Raw genomic sequence first — 23,652 nt, forward strand, 5'->3', positions numbered from 1 at the left:
AATATTGTTATTTTCCTAACTGACATAATGTGTAGAAATAACAAAGAATTAAATGCATAGTTTTGCTTTAAAAAGATCAGTGATATTGAACAGATATACTGTTCATGCTTCTGAACTACATCATCCCAGAGCTGTTGTTTCTTGATACCATATTATGTGCAAGAAACTCCACAGATTTTCTCAGTGGATAGAGCTTGCGCAGCCGTGCCTGCTGAGCCTATCAGCCTTGTGGGATAGTTCTGCTAAGGTAAAATTAGATTATTCCAATATGCGCTTAAACACACAGGCCTTCATTCTTCTTTGTCCATTTGTCGTCTTAGACTGTCCTGTATTTGTTCCATAGTTTTGTTTTTCCTTCTGTACTTTGTTACCCATCATTCACAGTCAGAGTTTCTGTGAATTTTCTCCGATACGCAAGGACGATACCGTCTTAAGGATGAATCTCTTCTGAACAATTTCTGACCATAATTCTCTGCAGTTACCTTTGTCGCTGTCTGACAGTGAGCTGTAACGATAGCTGCAGACCTCCTCTCTTCATGTGTGCAGAAATGCAGTGAACCTTCACCTCATTGCTCCCTGCCCCTTTAGGGCACCTAGAATTCAGGAACTAGGTAACTGGGTCTTATCCATATCTGTAAATCATTTGTGTTGTGAAACAAAGAAGTACTTCAGTGGGGTTGGAAAACCTAACTTAAAGCTGCCATTGCAAGTATAAATCATCTTAAAGTTCTTAGTATTTTCTTATTATGTAATTTTTTCCTCATCTTTTAGGCTGGCATGGAGCAGTTGCATTATTGGTAAAATCTTCAGTCCTTAACAACCAGATGTGACGAACAAGTTAAATCAGGGACTACTAGAGAAGTTGGTAAAGAAAGAGCAACAAACAGGACTGCAGCGAGATGGGGTTTTTTGCCTTCCTTTTCCCCTCCTAGAAACAGGCCAGCACTGGTCCAGCACTGGCCAGTCTGGACTCTTGTATCTGAAGAACAACAAAAGCAGAAACTACAGTCATTCAGATCTTCCCAGATTGCCTGGTTTTATGGGGTGATTCATGGCTTATTATAATTTTAGATCTTTCTACTGGGCCTGCTTATTAAGTGAAATTTATGAATACTTTTTATATGGCAACAGTTTTTGTATTGTCAGCAAACGTTGAACCAAATCGGACTTTGGTTAATCCCGCTTTCATCTTGCAGTGCTGTTATCTTTGTTGATTTGACTAGGGGCTGTGTAAGATTTAGTTTTGGTCTCTAATATTCTGACCTCTATTACAGGAAGAAGCCAGGCTGAAGACTCTTGTAAGTACAAGCACTTTATGTACGGACTCCAGCCTCAGCCTTTCCTCTGGCCCAACATCAGGTTACAACAGTAGTAACACAGCTACATATACTGCAAGTAAACTCAGCAGCCAGGACAGCCAGGAGGGACAGGTGAGAACAAATTGTTGCCAACTGGCCAGTGAGACCGTTGTCTCCCGATGCTTCAGCAGTAACAGGGATAACTCAGAGCAGAAACCTTTTTGAGATGGTTCATATTCTGTCATACCTCTCAATCAAGACAAGTTTGTGTCACTGGTACATGGAGGGCTTACACAGGGTGGAGGGAGCATCACCATGTAATTGCCAAGGAAAATGATACTTTCATTTCTTTAAGCTTTTTAAAGCTCATTTATAAAAGCCAAACAAACAGTGTTACTATTATCAGCAATGCCATCGGTCAACAGTTTTAGCAACAACAGGTTGTTTTGTGGTAAACCAGAATCGGATATTGTCAGTGTGCCTCTCAGTTATGAGAGATGCACATATTGACTTGAGAGTTTGTCTGTGTGAACATGAACAGTCCTAAAATTAATGATTGGAGCATGGACCTGTGGATGGCTCCTCATACTCATTTTGCTAAATTTCTTGAGTTGACTTTCATAATCAAGTGAAAGGACATTAGCAACGCTATATAAAGAAAAGCTTCCAGCCTTGTAAAGCAGATTTGCTCTGAATGTTACGTAATTTAATTATTTTTCCCAGTTCACACCAAAAAATAAAGCACTTCTGCTTTCTCTCAAATTAGGTCTCTTCAGGAAATGCAGAGCTTTCAAGAGGAGATACAAGAGGTCGTTCAGCTGTTAGAAATAGTCAGCTTCATGCATTAGAACAACTACAGAAGGACTCAGCATTTGGTAAGTATAAAACATACATCTGCTTATGTTAGAGTCATATCCCAAAACCTTATGAGAGTTGTTATTTATGCAAATCAAACTGAAATTGATTCTAGGTATTTTAAGGATGTCCTATGATTATGGGACATCAGAAGAATATTGTCAGCTGGAGTTTGGTTAGCATTTGCTGAAAAATTAAATGGTGACTTGGTTCCTCTGAGCTTGGTCTTTTGATGCGATGAAGTCATAGTATAGCAGATACGTGTATAATGCCTTGAATGGAACAGAGAAGCATGGGGGTTAAAGCTACAAGGAGTATATAGGCTTGCACATGTATCTTCCTATTTGTACCCAGGAGATTCGTGTTGCCTATTCTTCTTAAGGTTTTATTAGCTTCTATTGGCAATAACCTTAAAACTTGAGCTTAGATGTAACTCCAGGGTAACTTCCAATAGATGGATTGTCCAGACAAGAGCTGTTATCAGCCCTTCATCAGGATCAGGTTGATCTGGTGCACTAGTGGAGGGTTTAAGTCCATTTCAATGTAGAATGCTATTTTACTTCTGCACCATTTTAGTGCTGTTTTTCTTTCTGATTTTTTTTCTCATGCCTCTGCAGAAGCCAGCAGAATTCAGCCACCTTTTACCTCTGGTAGCATCAGCTGTAGGTTCACTCACGGATTAACTATTTCAGTCAGCTCTTCCTCAACAAAAGGATATCAAGATTTATCTAAACATATCTTGGCGAATGCTACCACTGAGGTGAGTAAATAAGCATAGTTTTCACTTACTCCTCTACCTCTCACTGGAATTTGTAGCAAAACAGTGTGTGGGACACGTTTTGTTCCTCTGCACTGGCGCTATTTGTTTGTCAGTTACAGCAGGAGACCTTAGCAATTTTAAATGGCAGGCTGTAACAGTGGAGTTCAGAAGATACTGTTGCATGTTATCTGAAACATTTAAAGGAAACTGGTGAAACTATGAACTGTGGCAGAAGAGTGTTGGAGGTTTACTGACTCACTGAACATAATAGCCAAATTTTAGCTTTTTAGCACTCGGTGCTCCTCTGGGTCTTACATAAAAATGTAGTTTTTATTCTATTCACTGCTATTCTCATTCTTCCTACATCTGTGTAAGGCAGGATGTGACAGCATAGGCAGAAGGAAAGCAGACAAACTTGATTCAGTTCAACAGCGTTTGGAGATGTATTTTTTTTCCCCTGCCCTTTTTCCACACTAGACAGTTTAAGCTTATATAAATCCTCCTTTTTGGCAGGGAACATGAGGGAAGTCAGTCTGGCTGTTAGCACTCCCAAAGGACGACTAGCACTACAAAATTAAATGTTTGTGGTAAAGTCAACTTACTTACTGATTGGGCTAGGAGATACTGTAGCAGGATGCAAAAGCTGAACACAAGTTATAGTTTATGTAACTTTCCCTTACCTGTTGTTCCTTTGTCATTGTTTCCTAAGGTAATGGCAGCATGCTCTCATAACCTGAGGAATCTCTATACATGCCAATCAGCAGCTGGTTGGAAGTAAGTTTATGGCAGGTACTTTTAGCGGGAGATCTTTTTATACATGTGACCCTCTTTTGTACAAATTCCTTTCATTTGTCTTTGACAGGTACCAAGGTACTGAAAAAGAGGTGCTGATTTACTATAAAGTCTTCCCTTCAGCAACAAAGCATGGGTTTCTGGGAGCAGGCGTGATAGAAAGACCTCTTCCACATGTGTGGGGACTAGTGAGAGATCCTGGCAAAAGGCATCTGTATGACAGAACCATCAACATAGCTCGAATACACAAGAAGGTAACCAGCCATATTCAGCTGGGTGAGTATCGACAGAGATGCCTGGCCCACATAATGAGTCTGTACTTTCTCAGCTCAGACTGAAAAGACTGAAGACGACTGACAACAAATTTACTCTTTAGACTCGCTTCATTTTTTCAGGCTTGAATATACAGAATTGTGTTTAATATGGGAATTTCCTTTTTTGCAAAAAAACCCTTTGCAGAGTAAGGATAATCTTAAACACATCTGTCTGCTTAAGTACAGATACAGACATGGTTTTAAAGTCAGACGAATCCAGCTAAGCGGGCTCCTGAGATGGTTGCATCTTTGTTACAAGTTACTGTTATAGCTTATTAACTATTATTCCATCAGGCAGCTGTACCACGAAGCTAAAAAAAATTGTTTTTGTGTCAAGTCAAAGTTGTCAAAGCCTAATTCTCTTTCTCTTGTGTTTTGGTGTTTTTTTCTCCCCAGTATATTTAGTGACTGACACCTCCCTGTGTTACCTAAAGCAACCCCGTGATTTCTGCTGCATTACTGTAGAAGCCAAAGAGGTAAGATGTTTTCTCTAAGGTTTGTGAAATAATTGTTTTAAAGTCACAGTTCAAGGAGAAAGGGAAAGGAAAGTTCATATTCATATTTCCAGAAAGGGCAGTACAACAGGAAGAAAAACCATGCTGACATGACAAGTGAATTACTTATAAAAATAATCTCTCAGAACTTACAACCATCAACTAAGGATAACCAGCATATTCTGGTTACAAGCAAGGTTAGGACAAAATATTTAATAAGTAATTTGAGAAATATGCCTGGTGGCAAACAAAGAAAAACATAATATATGCCTAAAAATTTTTCTTGAGTTGTCTTCTTTGCACATTCTCACATGCAGGAGAACTTGTCTGTCTTGGCAATTCAGTCTGTCTATGATGCATCAATGCCTCACCCTTGTAAAGAAGCGGTGAGAGGGGAGATTTTGCCAAGTGCCTGGATACTGGAACCTGATGTAGTGAACGGAAAAGATATCACCAGAGTCATTTACATGACACAGGTGAGATTTGCAGTATGTCAAACCAATCTGACTGTTACAACTGTTCTGTAACAGCTTTTTGCTTTCCAAACTTCAGAGCTGGTAAGTGGCAAAAAAATATAGTACGTACTTATGCCATGGTCCATGACGTTTGTTTATCTAGTATGACATAGATGGTAATGCAGAGAGAATCGCAGCAGGAAAAATAAGCATTAATAATAAAAGGAATAATAAGCATATGTGCTTAAGTACACAGTCTCACATTTCTACAGCACCTAAAACTGCTGCCTTGGTTGGTCACCAAGACTCTACTGTAAAGATTTATCAGCAGTTTTAATACATTTCATTCTCATATGGTGAGCCAGTAAATGCTACAGTGTTAAAGACTGAAGACTCTTCATTCGCATTTTCATCCTACAGTAGACACACAGGAAGACCAGCTCTGGCTCCACTCATTTTCAAAATGCATGGAAATCCGTACTGTTAACTTTCTGTAACAGAATGTATTAATTCCTCACACTTAAGAGATACCAAGGAGAAGTCAACATTAGAATCCCAGTTAAGAATGAGAAAATCATGCATTCCACTTATTATAGACTTACCTGAAAAGCAGGTGCTCTCTAAGGCAGTAGTACTGACTGACTGCCTAAAAATATCCATAAGAAAAACCATAATGGGTCATTTATTTTGAGCAGTTATCTGAGAGCTAAATATATTTAAGTCCTTTAAGCTTAGCTATATTAGTACGATTTAAGGATTCAATTTTTTTAATAGTAGTTTTAAACTCCAATTAGCATATGCCTTTTGCACTGCATATGGAATGTGTATGCATTTTATGATTTCATATGCATTTTATAATGCCTTATAAGGACTGTATGCATGTACACTTTCAGTAGCATTACATACATCTGGCCCATGAACTAGTAACATTTAATCCAAGTCAGCTCAAACTCAAAAGGAGTGTGGGTCATACTTGGGGGAAGTAACATCAAATAAACATGCAAACCTTTGAAAGCCTAAGGGGTGTTGCGAAGAAAAAGGTACAAGCCACCACAGTAGTGATGACTTTGAGCTATAAACCACTTTTGTGCTTACCATACAGAGCTACTCCAGGCTGGAGAAGTGTTTTGTTAAAAAATGGGTATAAAATCCCCCAAACACGTGCCTTTCTTCTAATTTCTACAGGTGGATCTTGGTGCCCCAGCTATTCCTGCAAGGCTGCTGAGTTCCATTGCTAAGCGACAGCCTTTGGTGATTGCTCGACTAGCACACTTTCTTGCTTGTTAGTACTTGCCACAAAACTGGATACTTAGAGCAGCTGGAAGTTTGGAGAGAGATGCAAGCATCTGTAAGGGTAATGTAAAATGCTGGCTCATAAGACAGTTGCAGTCAAGCCTGACTTGAGAAGCCTGATTGCTAACCTGGGAGTATACAAAACTATAACCAGAAGAAAGGATTGTGTATTTCAACCAGTGTGGCTTAGGAGAAACCTAGCAAGTTTTATGGGGGGGGTACTGCTCCTTCCTGAGACAGCTGTGGAAAAGCTCTTAAGGAGCAACACAAAGGTATGCTGTCTCTAGAAAGAGGAGAGAGAAACTTCACTTTACAATAGCCAGCATCTTACATGCAGAAGTGTATTACAAGTTTTCTGTTTCCAAGGGGTTTTAAAGATCAACCTTCTCTCTCTGAGATAATTTAGGCAGTGGTGAGAAAAAGGCAATGGAAGTGATGAAATGCATTACAAACTGGAAATGGTGCGTATACATACGGCTTGAGATCTTTTGCAAGCTCTCATTAAAGATGCAAACCCACAATCTAATGTTAAGATAAATATCAAATGCAGAATTCCTAACAGTGTAGTCAGTCAGCTTGCCAAGTTAAATGACTGACTTCCCCTTGAAGGGAAGTTAAAACAGCATGAGACCCACTAGTCATTCTACACCCTGGATAGATTTTTCTCAGATAGTTGGCTGACTACTTGTAGGCAGCATAATCAGATTGTCACTACACTATGCAGCAACAGCAGAAAACACCATACCTCAGGACACACAGTTATACTGCACTACAGAATTAGGTGCTTTGAAATAATAAAGAAACCAAACAGACAGTTGTAAACAATGACACTTTGCCGTTAATAGGGAGTAGTACTGACTAATTGGCTTGGTTCTTAAACCAAGAACTTAAATCCTGCAAATAAAGGAGCTCAAGCACTTTTTCATAATGGCTTTTTTCATCAGTCCTTTTACACTTCTACCCCAAAGCATTCAGAGTTGAAAAATCTAGCCTGGAATAGTCTTATCTCACTTTGTTCATAACACGTACAGTTCTTCAATTACTTCATGGTATTCCTGCTGAACTTGGTTCAACAATCCTGCTGTCAGACTTTACATGTTTGTTCAATAAATTCCCTGGTTTGGTCACACACCCCTAAAATTAAATAAAAGCATAAGCAACCCAAATATCTTAAGCAATTTAGTACTTCAGCACACTAGTGAAGAATCACTTCTGATAGATATAGTATCTAAGCAATAAAAGCTGTCACGATATTCTTTCTTCAGCTCAGAAAGGCCCACGTTGCTCAAGAAGCTGTTGCACTTTAAAATTGCCAAGTGAGAAATATATGTTCAAGCATCCACCTTAGAGTCAACCTCTGCTGCTTTAACACAGTTACTTTCTGCAAGAGATACATTTTCCCAGCACACTGTGCAGTTAACTGCACTCCCACCTTTGAGTCGAGGGCTGAGTTCTACCTTTAGTGCATCTGTGCACACGTATAACTTTGGCTTTCAGCTTCTATGTTGCTTCCTGTCATTAAGTTTTATAAGAAAAGGTAATAGCTATTTTAATTTGATATTTACGAAAATAGCAGTTTTGAAGCATACCAGCCCAAAGGTTTCCCTCCCACCAACTATACCAGGTGGGATAACAAAACCTTTTACTTAAACATTTTCTTCTTTTTATGCTCAGATGGTCATGGTTATAGATGTTGCCACCACTATATTACTGTTATCATTTGATAGGGACAAGCCTTTTCTTAAAAGCCTGCAAACAGTATGGTTCACTTCATCACGTGTCATGTGTTCCCCCTGCCCCAGCCCCCTCGAGGAGGGAGGCAACACATTAAAAGTTTCCAGCAATTGAACAAAAAGACAAGTCTGCCTTTTTTCAGATTCACAACCCATCAGTGTCCCCTTTTGGTGGGAAAAAAGGAAAAGTGAACAAGGCAGCACTTACTTAAAAGCCCCAGAAAAAAAATGAGCCAAAACTGCAGCACAGTGTATTGCAGCACTGTCCCTAGTACTGCTCCCTTGCAGCTGGACAGAGATTTCAGAAGGAGGTAAGGGATGTCTTCATATAATCCACAAAAAGATTTGCTCAGTGCTTAATTTTTTTTCCTTTCATTTTGGACATGGCACTAGTGATAAAGCAGTTAGTTCGTGCAGGAACAACATCTAGGGGGACTCCTCTTGGTCAATGATGCCAGTGCCTATGAAGGATAATGTCTTATTGTACAGTGCATCAGATGTTTATTTTTATATATACATAAAATTGTTTTTTTTCTATGTTTACAAATTAAGTTATTTATATATGCTTGTTTTGAAGTGTTTTTATATGCTATCAAAGCTAACTTTTATTTTTATCGGTGTTGAATTAATGTAACTTTTTTTTTAAATACAATCTTAAATTGATACTGAAAAAACTATTTATATAAATGTTTTCTTTTGCAAATATAACATTTTATGGTACGGCATTGGTTTGTTTGGAAGGAAGAAATTAAAAAAAAAGCTAGCAGATACCTAATTTGTTAATCTAGATTGGGCAAAAAAACCCCAACTTCCTGTAAATTACTGCTGAGCAGTAGGTGATCAAACCAATTGTACTGTACCATCTATTGTTGCATCTCTGCTCTTAATCAAGATTGCTATTTTCATATCCACAATAAATGGTATTTTCTACACAAGAAAAAAAACGCCCCAGGCTCTTGTGCTCCAGCTAAGCTACTTATCCTCTGTGGAACTATGCTTACACAGGGGGAGGTGTTTTTCTATTTAATGTGACTATTTATGCTGAATTAAGAAATAAAGGCATAGTTTGTGATAAAAGCTGTAGGTCTTCTACTTACCCACTGAGGAACACGCATGGAAAATGAATTTCTGGAGCAAGAAGATAGTCACTAGTTTAATTTGGTTTCTGTGACTCAGTGCCTTGTACAAGCAAAGGCACTGCACTTACTTACTTAATATTTAACCTTTTTCCTGTGTTCAGTCACGCAACTGCTTAGTATCTGAATATCCAGAAGGAAGGTAATGCAATTCCGCTCGTCATCTTTTTCTTTTGTGGGCTGTGATTTTTGCAGTAGCAAAGACGGACACGAGGCAGGCCACACACTCTGACCTAGCCTGCTGTGAACGCTCTTTTCCCTGCAGCTTTCAAAAGCCTCTTCCTTTATCGCCCCCCCCCACTACTAGAGGCAACACGAAGAGAACAGGTATGATGTTTAAAGCTCTGACACAGAGAGAAGTCTATCAGCCTAGTAGGACACCAGAGAGTCATGGATCCGTATAAGAATTGTCTCATTACTGAGTAGATAGAAAATAGTGCCATACAATTGTTTCTAAGGTTTAGCTGAAGTCAGGTGTTTGGCTTTGCACAGCAATCAAGGATGACTATCATGAGATGCCCAGGACCTAGAATAACTGCATAAAAACACGAGAAGATGGAAAACGGGTTTCTTACCTGCTGGTTCCCATTGAAGAACTGACTTCTGCCCAGTCTGGCACAATTATGCTGTCCCTCTCTGGAAGTAGTAAACTGTTTCTGGGGTTTGGCCACCTTTTAAATAAGAGTTTCCAAGCACTGTATTGGAGAAGGATAATATAGGTATGTTGAGTTCATAAAAAAAACAGCTGTGGCCATGATAGCTAGGTAAACAGTTTTAGAATACCTGAATAAAATCAGTTCCAGAGAAGAAAGCACCTTTTACCATTATGGATCCCAGCTTCTCCTTCCTTTCCTTCCTCCACTTACAAAACAAAATAATGTTTATTTCATTATGAGCAAAAAAATAAATAAAAAAAGAAGCAGGCAGAGCAGGAGAGAGTACTATACTTTTTCTAACCCATGCTTTGTGACAAAGCACCTCTCTGCTCTTTGCACCATTACAAAAGTGTTACACATCAACAGCTTGGACACAAAACAGGACATTTAATCATGTTTATTATGACAAACAAAACTTCAAGTGAGACCTGCAGCAAAATATCACATAATAGCCTCAAGGAGCAGGTATGGAATGATCAGGACTTACTTACTATTTCAGTTTATGTTACCATGTCCTTGCTGCATATGCAGCATGGCTACTTTTAGGTAACCTCTACTTTATTCACACCAGAACACCCCTAAAATAAGGCATGGAGATGGCACATCTTTCAATACAGTGCTTAGTAACCAAATCATTAAAAAAAAAAAATTTGAGTTCAAAACATAGCCATGTTCCTCTATGGTCTGGCACGCGCTCGCTCGCTCTCTCTCTGTGCACCATCTAGATTTTACAGAAGTCAGAGTTCTACCTAATTAGACCTAGGGTCTTTGTTTTGTTTGTTGTTAAAAAGAAAAGAAAAGAAAAAAGGCCACTGACCAATACATTACCTTTTCTTGCCTCATACAAGAAAGAGGTAATTTAATTTGCAAGATTAAAAAGCCCTAGGTTCACCTTGTCCAGACATTCCTTTTGCATAATATAATATTTGCTTTCTGAAAAGCCTGCACTAATAGGACACGCCTAGGCAAAAGGAAAATAAATCCTTATTGCTACAGGAAAGAACAGGCAACATCTAATGATCAACTAATATTTTGCTAGCCACCAGCAACCCCCATGACAAACCCAAATTTAAGAAGCTACTTGGGGGCGGGGGGGGGGGGGGTTAATAGGAAGGTGACACCGTTGATGATGGTCTATCCAGAGAGGATGATAAAGCCCACTGTCCTCCATGAAGAGGAGGACAAATCAGCTCTCCGGAGGACATCACTTAATGCTTTTTTTCACTACCTTTTTTTCCTGTCTGTTCTTCCAATCTGTAGTTTCTCTTGCTGCAGCATTTCCTGTCTGAAAAAATCAAAACTCAAGGCAAGAAGGATTATAAAAAACAGTGAATGGCTACATGCCATTTATGCTCACATACTATAAAAACATTTCTTAAAAATACTGTCAATCTGTATTCAGTAAAAAATATAAACAGATATTTCTCCCTTATTTCCATTAAAAACCCCAGGAAATTACAAGTTATGCTTCCATCAAGAAGTGGAGAGAAAAAAAAAAAACAACACATCATAAACCCTTTAAGAATAATACCATCAATGTTCTGGTGTACATATTTAATATGGTTTCACTTTTAAAATATGAGTCTTAGAAAATTAAAATCAAACCTTCAAAATTGAGCTTACAGTGAAAAATAAATATAGGTTCATCTCCATGTCATACAAATTCACCTCTTCCTTCCCCTGACAGTACAGTTTTTGTTAAAAGACAGCATGACAAGTCACATTTAACTAATGACAGCCACGAGGAAGCCATCTGTCTTGATCAAAGTAACTTTTATCCACCTGAATGAATTGATTCCTGGGTCTCGTCACAGCTTGTTTCTGTACAGATATGAAAGGAATTTGAGTCTAAAAATCAGCCACTGCGAGCCATGATCAAGGTGCTTAAACGCCTTTTGACTTGGAGAGCTCCATTTGCAGATGTAAATCCTTCAGAATAGTCACCACTGCAACACATCCATCAATAGAAAGACCAGTGCAGTATTTGCACAGTGACCTCTCATATGTGCTACTCTCCCAACAAGGAGCCCACAATGCCTTCAGCAATACTAAAATTCCATTTGCATTTTCATTAGTTATGAATGAGTCCATCTCCACTAGCTTTGTGCTGTCACAGTACCTAGAGATTGTCTTGCCAGTTCACATGGGTTAGTCCTGGGCTCTTCCAGATGATGTTCTGATACAAATACTCTAGACAGTATTTCCAGTTCTTTTAAGAAATCCTGTGACAGATACAAACCACAGAGCCCATATTAACAAATGTCAACCAAGAGGCTTAATTATTTTACTAGAAAAGACTTTACAAGGTTAAACTTGTTGATGGCCTTCCGATGCAAAAACTAGACAAGCTACAACATTGATTGTAAAGATGAATGACTGTAGGTCTACATGTTCAGCCGTACCACTGCTCCCCAGACCCTTTTCTGAAAAGATCACTGTTACTGCTTAAATGATTAAACACCTCCAGCATGCAAGTGTTAACTGTACTCGAAGCACCAGCCATTATTTAGCAAGGGACTTGGGCCGTTTCCTACATTTCGACTGCTGGCTAGAATACTCTGACTCCTCTCAACACTCTGGTGGTGGGAGGAAAAGAGGTTGAAAGGCAAGTCTGGTCAGTTGAGCCTTCTCACAGCACGTCATTCTCAGCTGGAGCACAGAAAACACATCCACGCCAGAATAGGAGCTGGTAACAGAGCCAGCTAGTCTCCAAACTGTTTTACAATTTCTTTGAAAATGTTTCCAATGGGTAGGAAGTGCTGGGAGTGACACAAGTACAGGTTCAGCCCAGACACTGGTAACAGTAACAAATTTGCTGGATGCCAGTCTTCCGGCTGTATCAAGCAGGAACTGTAGACAGGGAAGTAGATAGGCCTCATCTACTTCAAAGAGCTACCAGGATTTACTGATCTGCATTTTTACTTTTTATTTCACTTAGTACTCACACCAACGTATTACTACTTACTGAGGGCCAAGGGAGCTCTTCGAGGCTATGCAAGCAACTCTCTATTTCACTACTTCCCATTAGATCGTGTTCTACAAGACCACGAAGCATGAAAAGGAACAAATCCCACTGCAGAAGAGAAAAGATACCAACATCAAGAAATGGATTCTGTGTTCACTTCCTGCTTTATCCCTATGTTCATGTTTTGCCTTCTTGGATCACAGTATGGGGAAAAGGAGTGAAAGAAGAAAGCACATTCCTTCTCTGGGTTTGGCAGTAAAGCACACCAAAGACTAACATCCAAAATGAATGAATGAAATCCCTTGAGTTCATATTTTGTATCCTATCATAAAGTCACAATTTCTAGTTCCCAGTTCCAAAACACACTATGTATTTTGTTCCTGTATGTTTAAAAACAGCTTGAAAAATTCTTCTCTTACTTTCTAAAATAAGCTGGTTTTAGGCCTGCAACTAAACAGGGCAATTTTCAGCTTCAGAGTTGGAGATCTTCTAAGATAACACACCTATCCATGCAAAAATGAAAGTTAAAAGACACACAGTTGAAACCAAATGCAGAATATGTACAGCCTGAAAATCTCCTAGACCAAACGGGCCATTTTGACAGTTGCTCCTACATTAAACTGTGCCTTCTTGACAGCGCCGCAGACAGGTCTAAACACTAACAAGACCATAGTCCTCTTTACTCTATCCCTGCAGAAACAATGCCACCTAACAGTTGGCCAAATCCTGCTGGCCTTATTTACACGAGAGGTCAGTCAATGCTGAAGTTGAGAAAACTCTTACATGAGTATTTCAGCCCAGAGCAGATAAGCAGCAGTTCTGCAGAGCTGAGAAAGCCCCTACCTCTCGCTGTTTGACTTCTGCAACATAACCAACATTCTTCCTGCTGAAGATCAGCTGCACAGGAACAGGCATCCCAAAGTCTTCCTTCCAGACAGAAAGCAGCTGTTTCAGAAGGCCATACGTAGGATTATTCTTTACTCGTAGCCTCTCAGAGCTCTTCTCTGGGGACTTGAGCCCCAGACACAGAGGAACGCGATCTGAAACTATAAGAAAGAGAAAAGAGGTGAACTTGTATAGCTGTACCTTTTCTTTTTATAGTCGTCGTCTTGGTCCAACAGCACATTTTACATAGCTGGTAACTGAACGATAACCAAAATAAAACATACTCAGTGAAGGTAAACCAGTGAACTAAGGAGACGAGAACTTAGAAACAAGCAAAACTATGAGCTCTGAAACTACACCAGAAAGTATTACCCAAGAAGAGATGGGTACTGCTCTGAAATAAAGAATATCATTCAGCTGGCATGCAAGTTTTGAAAGAAGACTGACTGAATAAGAATGGAAATAGTCAGTCCAGTGTTAAACAGAAGAGGACCTAAGCGTTACTTACCAGAGAAGAAGAGTGTAACAGAGTAAAACAACGTTTAAGTCTATGAACAGATTAAACAGTGGTTTATAGTTTTTACTATACAGAGATTTGCATAAGTTTATGCAAGTGAAAGTAAAAGGGAACACTACAGTGCATTTTTCTTAACTGCAGCTAAACATACATACAGGGAAGATATCAGATCTTCCTTGGAACAGTCTAACGGAAAGGTAGATTCACATAGCTGTCCCCCAGAATGAAGTTCCACAATATTCACATACGGATTGCTTTCTGAAAGAGTGAACCATGTGAAGACTCCTTGAGAAGGTTCTAAGAATAGCAAACGTAAAGGCTGTCCACGGAGAAAACATCTGCACCCAGATCATTAGCTCATGCTGAGAAAAACATTCTATTTTACAGACTGAGTGGAAGAAAAGGGAAGAAAAGACCAAAACCCATGTTTAACTACATGACACACTCGGTCTCTACTATACTGACTGATCTTGCCCAGAAGTCACAACGCACAGAGAACAAATTACTTTCTCTCTCTCAAAAAAGAGGACACATCTTTACTTTTAGGAAGAACAAAAACATTCCGCTGCAACCTTTCAAAGGCAGAAATGCTATAAAGTTTATCACATATTTATATGAAGGTATCAATACATGAAAAACAATGGAGACGTGAATGAGAACACCAGATCTGAAGGATGTTTTGCAGAAGGTGGACAGAAACAGCAACCATCCAAATGGGCAGCAAAAACCCACAGACTCAATGGCACCAGAAAGAAGCAAATATCCACAAGCTCTAAAGAGTGAAAGCTCTAACCAGGGGTGTTAAGAGACCAGTAATAACATTTCTTAATTTTAAATTGCACATTGTGATCGACTTACCCAGCAAAGAAGCCAACTCGACCGTGCACTTTGCCAGCTGCTGTTCTGATGTGGGACACATGAACTGGAAAACAAAAATGTTATATCTTTGTCCCCATACTGCAGGCTGGACAAAATAGGTTTCACAAAGGATAAAAATAGCTGGGGAAGAGCGAGCAATTCACAGCAGGAAACAGAGAACTGTGATGAGATGGCCATTAAAGAATCAAAGCCAAGAAGAGATTCTGCACAAGAAGAGTCCACAAAGGCTAATTTAAGTTACAAGCAGTTCTACAGAGTCTAAAAATACAGTGCAACTTTGTTACTTTTGAGTTCAGATAAAAAATATTTTATGTTTTCAACTCTGAGGCAAAGCAAACTCTTGAATTTACAGGTATGAAGAGGGCTCAAAGTACTCTGAGATTGTCTTTGTTGCTTTTTTTTTTTTTTTTTGGAAACACTTCTACCTTTCTGCACCGAAGCGTCTGACTCAGTCTTCCAAGCAAGCACTCCAGCCAGACATAGTCAATCACTTCACCTTCATCCCGTGGGCCCACAGCAATGCAGAGTACATCCTTGATGAAGGAGACAACAGTGACTCACCTATTAATACTCAGCACTTTCATAAACAGATCTCTGAAACCTATGATAGAGTAGTTCACATATAGCCCTCAAGTCCTCATCAAAAAATATGGACCATTGAAGTTAGCATTCTCCTCACTTCATAGACAAGAGGACTGAGAGATCAAAGCTGAATTTTTGCAAAACACTACGTAAGTCTGGTTTTCTGCCATAGTTCTTACTGATGTGATGAAGTCAAAGTCAATGAGGGCAATCACTTCTCCCCTCTTTCATGCATTTAAGAGTAAGCTCCTCACAGCCAGTTCCTTAGGACCAGAATGCCACCACTCCCCCCCCCTTAATAAATACGTAAATAAAAATTTAAAAACCACACACACAGCAACAACCACCACCACCTTCCCCGACAGAGGTGAAAAATAAGATGGGAGTTAAAACAAGCCAGGAAGTGAGCACTCTGTACCTTTATCTCATTGATGATTTGGGAGGGAAATGGAGCATGATGTTGACAGCCTGGGGGACAGTCCCTTCTCAACTCCAGAGCCTCCTCTCCGGGCAAGGGAAGTCCTGGCACTTTCAGCATTCTGTTGAAGGTTGCCTTCACTTCTCTTTTGATCAGCGCTATAGAGAACAAGGAACATGTTCTGTTTACCTCAACTCTTCTCTCCAGTGAGGCAGACAACCATTTCCACACAGTACCCTGTAAACCTTCCAGGCTCAGGGCCATTACAAATGAGAAAAGGACAGTTTACGCTTTCTAACCATCCTCATTTTGGGCTCCCATGCTGCTTTATGGGCAGAGGCACTGGTAGGGAGAGAGAGTTAACCCACAGATCTAAAGGGAGGCACGAGCTACCACTGACTACTCACTCATCTCATGAAGTGTTTCCATTAAAAGGATCGAGAGTGTTTAACAAACATGAAGTAGCTAAGTCAGGAAGCAATGCCAAATTAGAAAGCTGAACCAGTGCGATCATACCAGTTCAACTGCTACACCCACGAAAGCCCTGTATTTTGTATCAAAAAAAAGTTCTGACCAACACCTGAAACACTAAACTCCTGCTGCTGCAAACAGTGCTAGATATTTCTCCCCTGATTCTCGGCATGTCCTCCTCAAAACCATGGGCTTGAAAGATTCTGAAGAGTTGCTAGAGCACTGTTACAGACTAAAACGACTACAGCTGCCTTCAGCTTGCTGAAAACACATCCAGTACAAGAGATGTTTGTTTTACAGAAGTTTCCAGAAGCACTGTGTACATGTGGACTGTAAGGTGGCTTGAGAGAGTAGCTGTCTAATCATACATCTGCAGTGCTAAGACAACTTCAGCCTGGATGATATTTTCAGAAGACACCTTCCATAGCATTCATCCTCACCATCTTACAAGCCTCCATAACTAAAAATCACTTACATGGGCCAAGTCTGAAAAATCCCTGAAGAAGGAAGGTTCTTGGAGCTAGATATCATTCCTCTTATTCCTAAACAAGGAGGAACAGAGCAACTGCATGCTTCCCACTAAAAGAAAAATGAGTATGACCAAGTACTTCATGACACTGGAATGAACTTCTATCCCTTGATCTCAGAAAAAAGTATATTCCTGTTAGAAACCCCAGTGCAGGGTAAAGAGACGCACCTGCAATGTTGGCGGAAAGCCAGCCACAGGCCTTCTCAGTAGCCAGTTCCACTGCAATATCTTCTGCACTATTCAAAACCTTTAGGAGCAGGATAACAAGCAATAGTAGATTTACTACCAGCCACATTGCTAGTCAGCGAAAAATCAGAAGAAACTCTAGCAGGAAAAGGCTTAATCGGGGACGCCACCATTATAACAGAGCACCACCACCACTGTGGAAACTGATATTCTGAGCAATAGGACAGGCCCCATTTTGATTTCCCATACAAACCCCATCAATTCTTGTAGAATGTGACGCTAGAAGAGAAGCGTTATCCTTGCAATATGAATGTAACTTATACACCACTCTAGTCTCAACAGATTTAGGAGTTTGCTACTAGCTAGAGTATTACTTTAGCCAGAATATCCAAAGCCTAGAGGTGGTGACTCTTCTCTTTAGCTAATAGTCTTTACATCAGGGCCTCAGTAGATTCCATGGTCCTAAATTATTAAATAAGTGAAGCAGCAATGGAAATAGGGTAACGATCTCGACTCAAAGTCAAGTCTATAATGAGCTTTAATAAAAACAACATACTGCTGCAGATGTCTCTTCTGGCAATAACACTCTTACTGCCTCAGGACCTTTCTTTTTGCAAAACCTGCAAGAAGAGAGGAAAAAAAAACACACCACCACACACATGCCACTGCGTCAGTCAAAGGTCTTGGACAATAACCAGAAGTTCATTATCACAGGAACTTTCACATGCTCTTAATAGTCAAAACCGCTTGGAAGACTTCAGCGAAAAAGGTCAGATAAAGAGAACCAGATATGGAAACACAAACTATAGGCCTCCAAGCTGCAATACTCAGTTTTCCAAAGACGGGAAACATAGTAACTGCAGTGGATGTCAGTTTGGAGCTGGATGCAGAGGGACACACAGCACCTTTATTCCCTCCTACAAATACGACATTAACTGGCTGGAGGCACAGCAGACCGTCACCCTAAGAAGGGCAGCGGTCAGGATTTATAGTTACCAGAACCCGAGCATGACAGGCTAAGCCAGATTAGGCTTACAGAGTCCGCAATAAAAAACAGAAGGGAAGGCACAAGTTTAAATAGCTTTTCCTCCTTACTCTCTGCCTCTGATGAGTGCCTGGGCCCCTTCCTCATACAGAAGAGCGCACACCTCTTCCAGCAGCTTGTCATGATTAGCATCCTCCTCCTTCACTTTATCCTGCAACATGACTTCAGCCCTTTGAACCAACTCAGCTACCAGCGTTGCTCTGGGAAAAAATCCAGCAGACTGAAATCAATGCAGGAAAAAAAGCACAATAACTGTTACCAGATGTTCCCCACGTTCCAGGAGGATACCCGTTTCCCTCTTGGGTGCAAATACAACAAGCCACTCTGCTAAAAAAAAAGAATTAACCACACAGTGTTGAGTACTAAATAATCTCCTTGCTCTTTTCAGTAAGGAGAAAAAATGCAGCAATGGAGGTATTACAATAATGGTAAGATTCAGAGTCAAAGGACTAAGTTTTCATATAGTTACAGATATCTTTTCTGGCAGCAATACCCTTACACTCTCAAGGGATAGTGGTCAAAAGTTCAAAGTTGTCAACTGCAGCCCATTACAATCAGTGTTCCTCACAGGCCAATGCTGTCTAATGCCTTCAACAAGCCTGACAATGGGACATAGCAGACCCTCAGCACAGGCTCATGAATGACATGCTGGAGGACAGGGCTGCCATTCAGAAGGACCTTGATAAGATGGAGAAACGGACTGGAAGGATTCTCAGAAGTTCAGTGAATAGAAACATAAAGCTTTAGACCAGGGGTGGAATAACCCCACGCACCAATACAGGCTGGGGTCTACTGGCTAGGTAGCAGCCCTGCACAGAAGGATGTGGGGTTCCTGGTAGATAAGCTGAACAAGCCACTGTGCAAAGGTGGCCATCCTCATATTGGGCTGCATTAGCAAGAGGTCAGCCAGCAGGTTGAGTTACTGCTTCTCCTCAGCACTGGCGAGGCTCCATCTGAAATACTGTATCCAGTTTTGGGCCCCCAGTATAAGACAGCCATTGACACCTGGAGTGAATCCAGCAGAAGGCGACTAAGACAGCCGGGAGGCTACAGCACGTGACATATGAGGACAGGCTTAGAGAGCCAGTTCCATTTAGCTTGAAGAAGGGGGCAGGGGGGAAAGAGTGCAGCAAAGGGGGAATGGGAAGAGGGAGCAAAGCAAGTTACAGAGCAAGACTCCTCCAAAGAGTGCACAGCAAAAGGAGAGGCAACAGGCACAAGCTGAGCAAGGAAAATTCTGATAGTATATAAGAAAATACTTTTCAAAAAGTGGGGAAATTAAGCATTGGAACAGAGTGCCAAGAGGTTGCTGAATCTCCATCTTTGGAGACTTTCACAACTCAACTGGATGAGGCCCTGAGCAACCTGACCTAACTTTGAAGCTGATCCTGCTTTGAGCGGGAGGCTGGGCCAGATGAACTCCAGAGGTCCCTTCTGACCTAAGTTTTCCGATGATTAGCAAGAACATTCTAAAAGTGATATCAAAGTCTCAAAATGCTCCACTACATTCACATTCCAAGACTCCCACAGCCGTATAATCCTCCTCTTTCCATCCCTTCTCAAAATTCTGCTCTGTGACACAAAATCGGATGTTGCTTGACCCCACTGTCATAGCCTTACACAGCCTTAGTTTTCTGCTATACAGTATACCAGCGAAGTTTTCTCTGCCTCTCACCCAAATCTTCCCCTCCATACGCAGAATTTTCAAAGATCATCTCTTTCCCTCAGTACTGCAAAGTTGTTTCTTAAGTCACAGAACAGATCACCAGCACTTACTTGATGTGCTTAACGCAGTTGGATCCCACCCTCTCCGCCACAAATTCAACTGTTCTCCGCAAGGAGGGGGGCTGGTTGTGGAAGAAGGCCTGTTCCAACTCTGCCTGTTCAAGAGAAATGAAGTGCTACCATTTGATTAGAGCACTGCCCCCAGATTCTCCTCTCCTCGTCACAGGAACAGACAAAACTAGGATATGAATTGTGCTGAAGATCATGATTTGTCTATACCAGAACATTCTACTTGTGTAACATCTGGCACCCCTGTAAAGTGTCTGCTTCCTATTTCCTTCTAACCATTTAATCCAGAGCTTATTATCAACTTTTATGAAACTAAGACAGACAATGATCAGTAAAGACAAGAATAGGAGAGTTCTGACAGCATCTGTTCACAGTGAGCTACCACACGGGGATTGCCTTGGAAAGAAAGCATCATCTTAATTATAGGCTGCCAATCCTGTGGGCTCCCACACAGTTTTCACCTTCTGTGGAAAGTACAGTTACAGCCTAACCAAAGCAGAGTATAGAAAACATACCAACAGTAGATGCTAAAGAAGAGACAGACACAGAGAAAGGCGAATTCTGACCTACAAGAATGCTTACTGAATTTCTTTGGAACTCAGCACCCACATGATAATTCCAGCTGCATGCTTTAACCAGCAGAATACAAAGGAGAATATTCCCTGTCAGAATATTCCCTGCTGCCTAGGTCCACACCTTTCTTTCCTAAATATTAAGATGCCACTGTGTCCTACCATCATACAAGCAATTTCTCCTGTCCTGCTTCCACTTGAGAAGCCACATACACAAGGTCAAAGTTATTCCACAACATTGCAAGCACACTGGCCTTTGCTCACATCAGGAGTCAGCAAATAGCCCTTCCCAAATTTCATTACCTGCAATTTTCTTCGTGTGACAGAAGGTTTGGGTGCCAAGGACTCTGCAGCTGTCGGAGTGATTTTCCTTATAAAGCCACCATTCTTTGCTCCACTGCCAGCCACAAAAGAAGCAAGTAATTTCCGCAGCTCACCTGTAAAGAGAAACATGGAAAAGCAGTCATCAATCCCATGTGCAGGAGAACAATCCAAACTCACAGAGAATTCCATATAGCCAAGTCCTGTCTCCAGAGCAGATTCTTTCAGCTTCTGTGAAAGCTCAAGTTTCCGAAGAGCAGAGAGGCATCCCACCCACCTAAGTGGCAGGGCAGAACCTCCAAGAAGTTCCCTGGTACTTAGGGACTTGTTCAGAAGGATCAGGGAGCAGCTGTTTCTATGACTCCTTTTCTATCATGGCAAGCAGGAATTGTACAAAGTCTACAGGGACAACAGCATGAGCAGCAACTCTCAAAATTACAGCAGGATCAGGAGAAAACACTGAGAGAAAAGCTTGAGAACTTGTTCCACCTCCAGAAGCTTTCGTGATACAGGAACCCATGTGAACATACAGCCTTCCTAGCAACAAACACCCAAGAAGCAGTGCACCCAAGAAGCGGCATTCTGTTTTCTACAAAGAGGGGCTTCACCCTTAACAGTCAGATCCCTCCAAAAATACGGAAAGATGTAGTTATATTGCCTCAGACAACAAACTGATAAAGTACCAGCGCACAAAAGGATTCTTCCCTTCTGCCTGACAGCAGAAAAATGCTCTAGAATTAAAGCATTCCTCACAGTACAATCGCCTCTCCCTTTATCTAGACAGGAAAAGTAGTACACTTAACTCCTTGTTACGCTTCTTCCAGTGCGTGGAAAACAAGCTCCCCCTTCTTCCATATTCTAGCTCTGTAAATCAGCTATCCTGACTGTGCAGCCTCCCTTCCTCAACTTTACCAGCTATTATTCACAACTGCAGGATCCATGATACAGCTTTTCATCAAGGTTTAGTTGTACACAGCTGAGACCTAAGGTTGTGAGGAAGGGGAAGAAAGATGACCTGAGGACTCACAGTACCAAAGAATGCTAGGATAAACATCAATAAAATACTCACCAAGATAGGGACAGCAGGTATAAAGTAACTGCTGATCCACCAAGGGTACAGAGTCCTGGTGAGAGAAGGAAGGAAAAGTTGAAGGACAAAGACAGACAGAAACATTCTTTAGAAAGTCAGAAATTGCATACGTACGGTCACAGGCACATTTCAAAGCAGCCTTTCCACAAAAACAATGATGCTAACTGGATTCCACATCAAATGCCTTCACAGTAAAATTATGAATTTTGCAACCACAGGTTCAGTGTGGCCCTGTAATGCATGATAATCTACTCTACATCCAGCTCAACCTCGGCTTCTGATCACCAAAGCCCAACTGAAAGCTGACAGTTACAGAAGAAAACCAGGGCTGTTGCCACAGCTGCTACTTGTGAGAGAGAAACCTGCTCATAGAAGAGAATAAATAAGGCACATCTGCTTTGCATTATACTTCCACAGGTGTGGAGATTCAGTTGATCTCTGCACCATCCCTCTGCCACTTAGAAATGGTGCAAAAAAGAACTTTCTAATTGGAACAAGATACATACATATCTTAACTAACATACTGCTGATTTTTCCAGGTATACCACCTAGTTATTGCCATGGTTAGAACATACAACGTTTCAACTAACTCCCAAACACTCACCTACTTCTCTGCTTGCTCAAATTACTTCCAAATCAGTTACCCTTTGCCATACAACTGGATAGAAGTTGACTCCACTTGACAGCAAACCTTGCTTTTACAGTCCTGTTTTGCTATTTCTGTTGAGTTCACCATTACTAACATTTATTTTTGGGAAGAGCTGCAATTTATCTCCGTGCAAGCAGGGCTAAGAAATCTACGAACAGGAAAACAGCTTCTGTATATAAAAAAAACACTTGATCCTCCAGCATAATTTTGCACCTATTCTGTAAGCCACTGCAGCATTTGAGCTGACTTTTGCCTGCCAAAAGCCCCAGAGCTCTAACGCATACAGTTTACAACCCAGGACAAACTGGAGCATTCCATCCATTTGCCTGCATCTCCTCTGCTCAGCGTAGCTGCACTGACATTAAACTCCTGTGACTATAGCATTTCCACCCTTAGCCAAGAGGAGCTGCTATTGCATTAACTCACCAAAGCCCGAGTGGATGTTACAGTATCCATCATCAATCCCTCCTGCCTGACATCAGTGGTAAAGAATAACTCTTCAGGGACTGATGGCACCTGAAACAGAAACCCCAACAGTTACAGCCCAAATAGTAGTCAATAACTTATAGCATTTCTGATAAAGAGGGTTGTAAAATTTTAGCAACCTCCCCACTCACCAAAAACAAATAAACAAAACAAAACAAAAAAGATTCAGCAACAATCAGAATTCATGTTGGAAAAAAAATGTTATTTCACACAAAACTCCACTAAAGGAAAATAATTCTCCATTAGAATACAGAGGATTGTTAAACCCCACACTAGTGGAAAAGATTAGTATTTTGCAGTATTTTAACTCATTTTTATATTACCTTCCATTGAGTTTTGTGCCCTGCTTTTCTCCAGGGCAGAGCCATAGGCACAGAGGAGAGACTTACCTGAAAAAGCCAACCCAAAACTGCAAGAATCAGCAGCTTGTTCAGGAAACTCATCTCCTTATCTTCAGAAAGGACCATTAACCTGTCG

At 40.8% G+C, this 23,652-nt stretch overlaps 2 protein-coding genes across 13 annotated transcripts in view; one reads left to right on the top strand and one right to left on the bottom strand.

Moving 5' to 3' along the window:
- Positions 1-8,702, top strand: part of STARD9 (StAR related lipid transfer domain containing 9) — a 115,575-nt gene extending 106,873 nt beyond the window's left edge. For all 10 annotated transcript variants that reach the window (XM_068945997.1, XM_068945998.1, XM_068945999.1 and 7 more), the window contains 8 exons: positions 1,275-1,430; positions 2,065-2,173; positions 2,771-2,913; positions 3,623-3,687; positions 3,776-3,981; positions 4,416-4,495; positions 4,831-4,989; positions 6,154-8,702. In XM_068945997.1, the coding sequence (XP_068802098.1) occupies positions 1,275-1,430; positions 2,065-2,173; positions 2,771-2,913; positions 3,623-3,687; positions 3,776-3,981; positions 4,416-4,495; positions 4,831-4,989; positions 6,154-6,255 (1,020 nt within the window). In that variant the 3' untranslated portion in view covers positions 6,256-8,702. The remainder of the gene's footprint in view (positions 1-1,274; positions 1,431-2,064; positions 2,174-2,770; positions 2,914-3,622; positions 3,688-3,775; positions 3,982-4,415; positions 4,496-4,830; positions 4,990-6,153) is intronic.
- Positions 8,703-9,703: 1,001 nt separating this feature from the next.
- The window catches only part of CDAN1 (codanin 1), a 32,110-nt gene continuing 18,161 nt past the window's right edge, over positions 9,704-23,652 (bottom strand). The window contains exons 15-30 of one of the 3 annotated variants that reach the window (XR_011141483.1): positions 23,565-23,646; positions 23,116-23,205; positions 22,020-22,074; positions 20,933-21,066; positions 20,040-20,143; positions 18,314-18,463; positions 17,775-17,838; positions 17,201-17,279; positions 16,033-16,190; positions 15,458-15,565; positions 15,012-15,075; positions 13,595-13,797; positions 12,752-12,859; positions 11,015-12,008; positions 9,914-9,991; positions 9,704-9,825 (exon numbers count right to left, since the gene is read on the bottom strand). Coding sequence is in view for 1 of the 3 variants with exons in the window: in XM_068946008.1 (XP_068802109.1) it covers positions 11,883-12,008; positions 12,752-12,859; positions 13,595-13,797; positions 15,012-15,075; positions 15,458-15,565; positions 16,033-16,190; positions 17,201-17,279; positions 17,775-17,838; positions 18,314-18,463; positions 20,040-20,143; positions 20,933-21,066; positions 22,020-22,074; positions 23,116-23,205; positions 23,565-23,646 (1,525 nt within the window). In the remaining 2 variants the exon portion in view is untranslated. Of the gene's footprint in view, positions 9,826-9,913; positions 9,992-10,167; positions 12,009-12,751; positions 12,860-13,594; positions 13,798-15,011; positions 15,076-15,457; positions 15,566-16,032; positions 16,191-16,978; positions 17,083-17,200; positions 17,280-17,774; positions 17,839-18,313; positions 18,464-20,039; positions 20,144-20,932; positions 21,067-22,019; positions 22,075-23,115; positions 23,206-23,564; positions 23,647-23,652 lie in introns of those variants that run through there. The other 2 variants (XR_011141484.1, XM_068946008.1) reach the window with 2 other exon arrangements.

Source organism: Struthio camelus, chromosome 5 (genome assembly GCF_040807025.1).
Source record: "Struthio camelus isolate bStrCam1 chromosome 5, bStrCam1.hap1, whole genome shotgun sequence".
Classification (NCBI taxonomy): domain Eukaryota; kingdom Metazoa; phylum Chordata; class Aves; order Struthioniformes; family Struthionidae; genus Struthio; species Struthio camelus.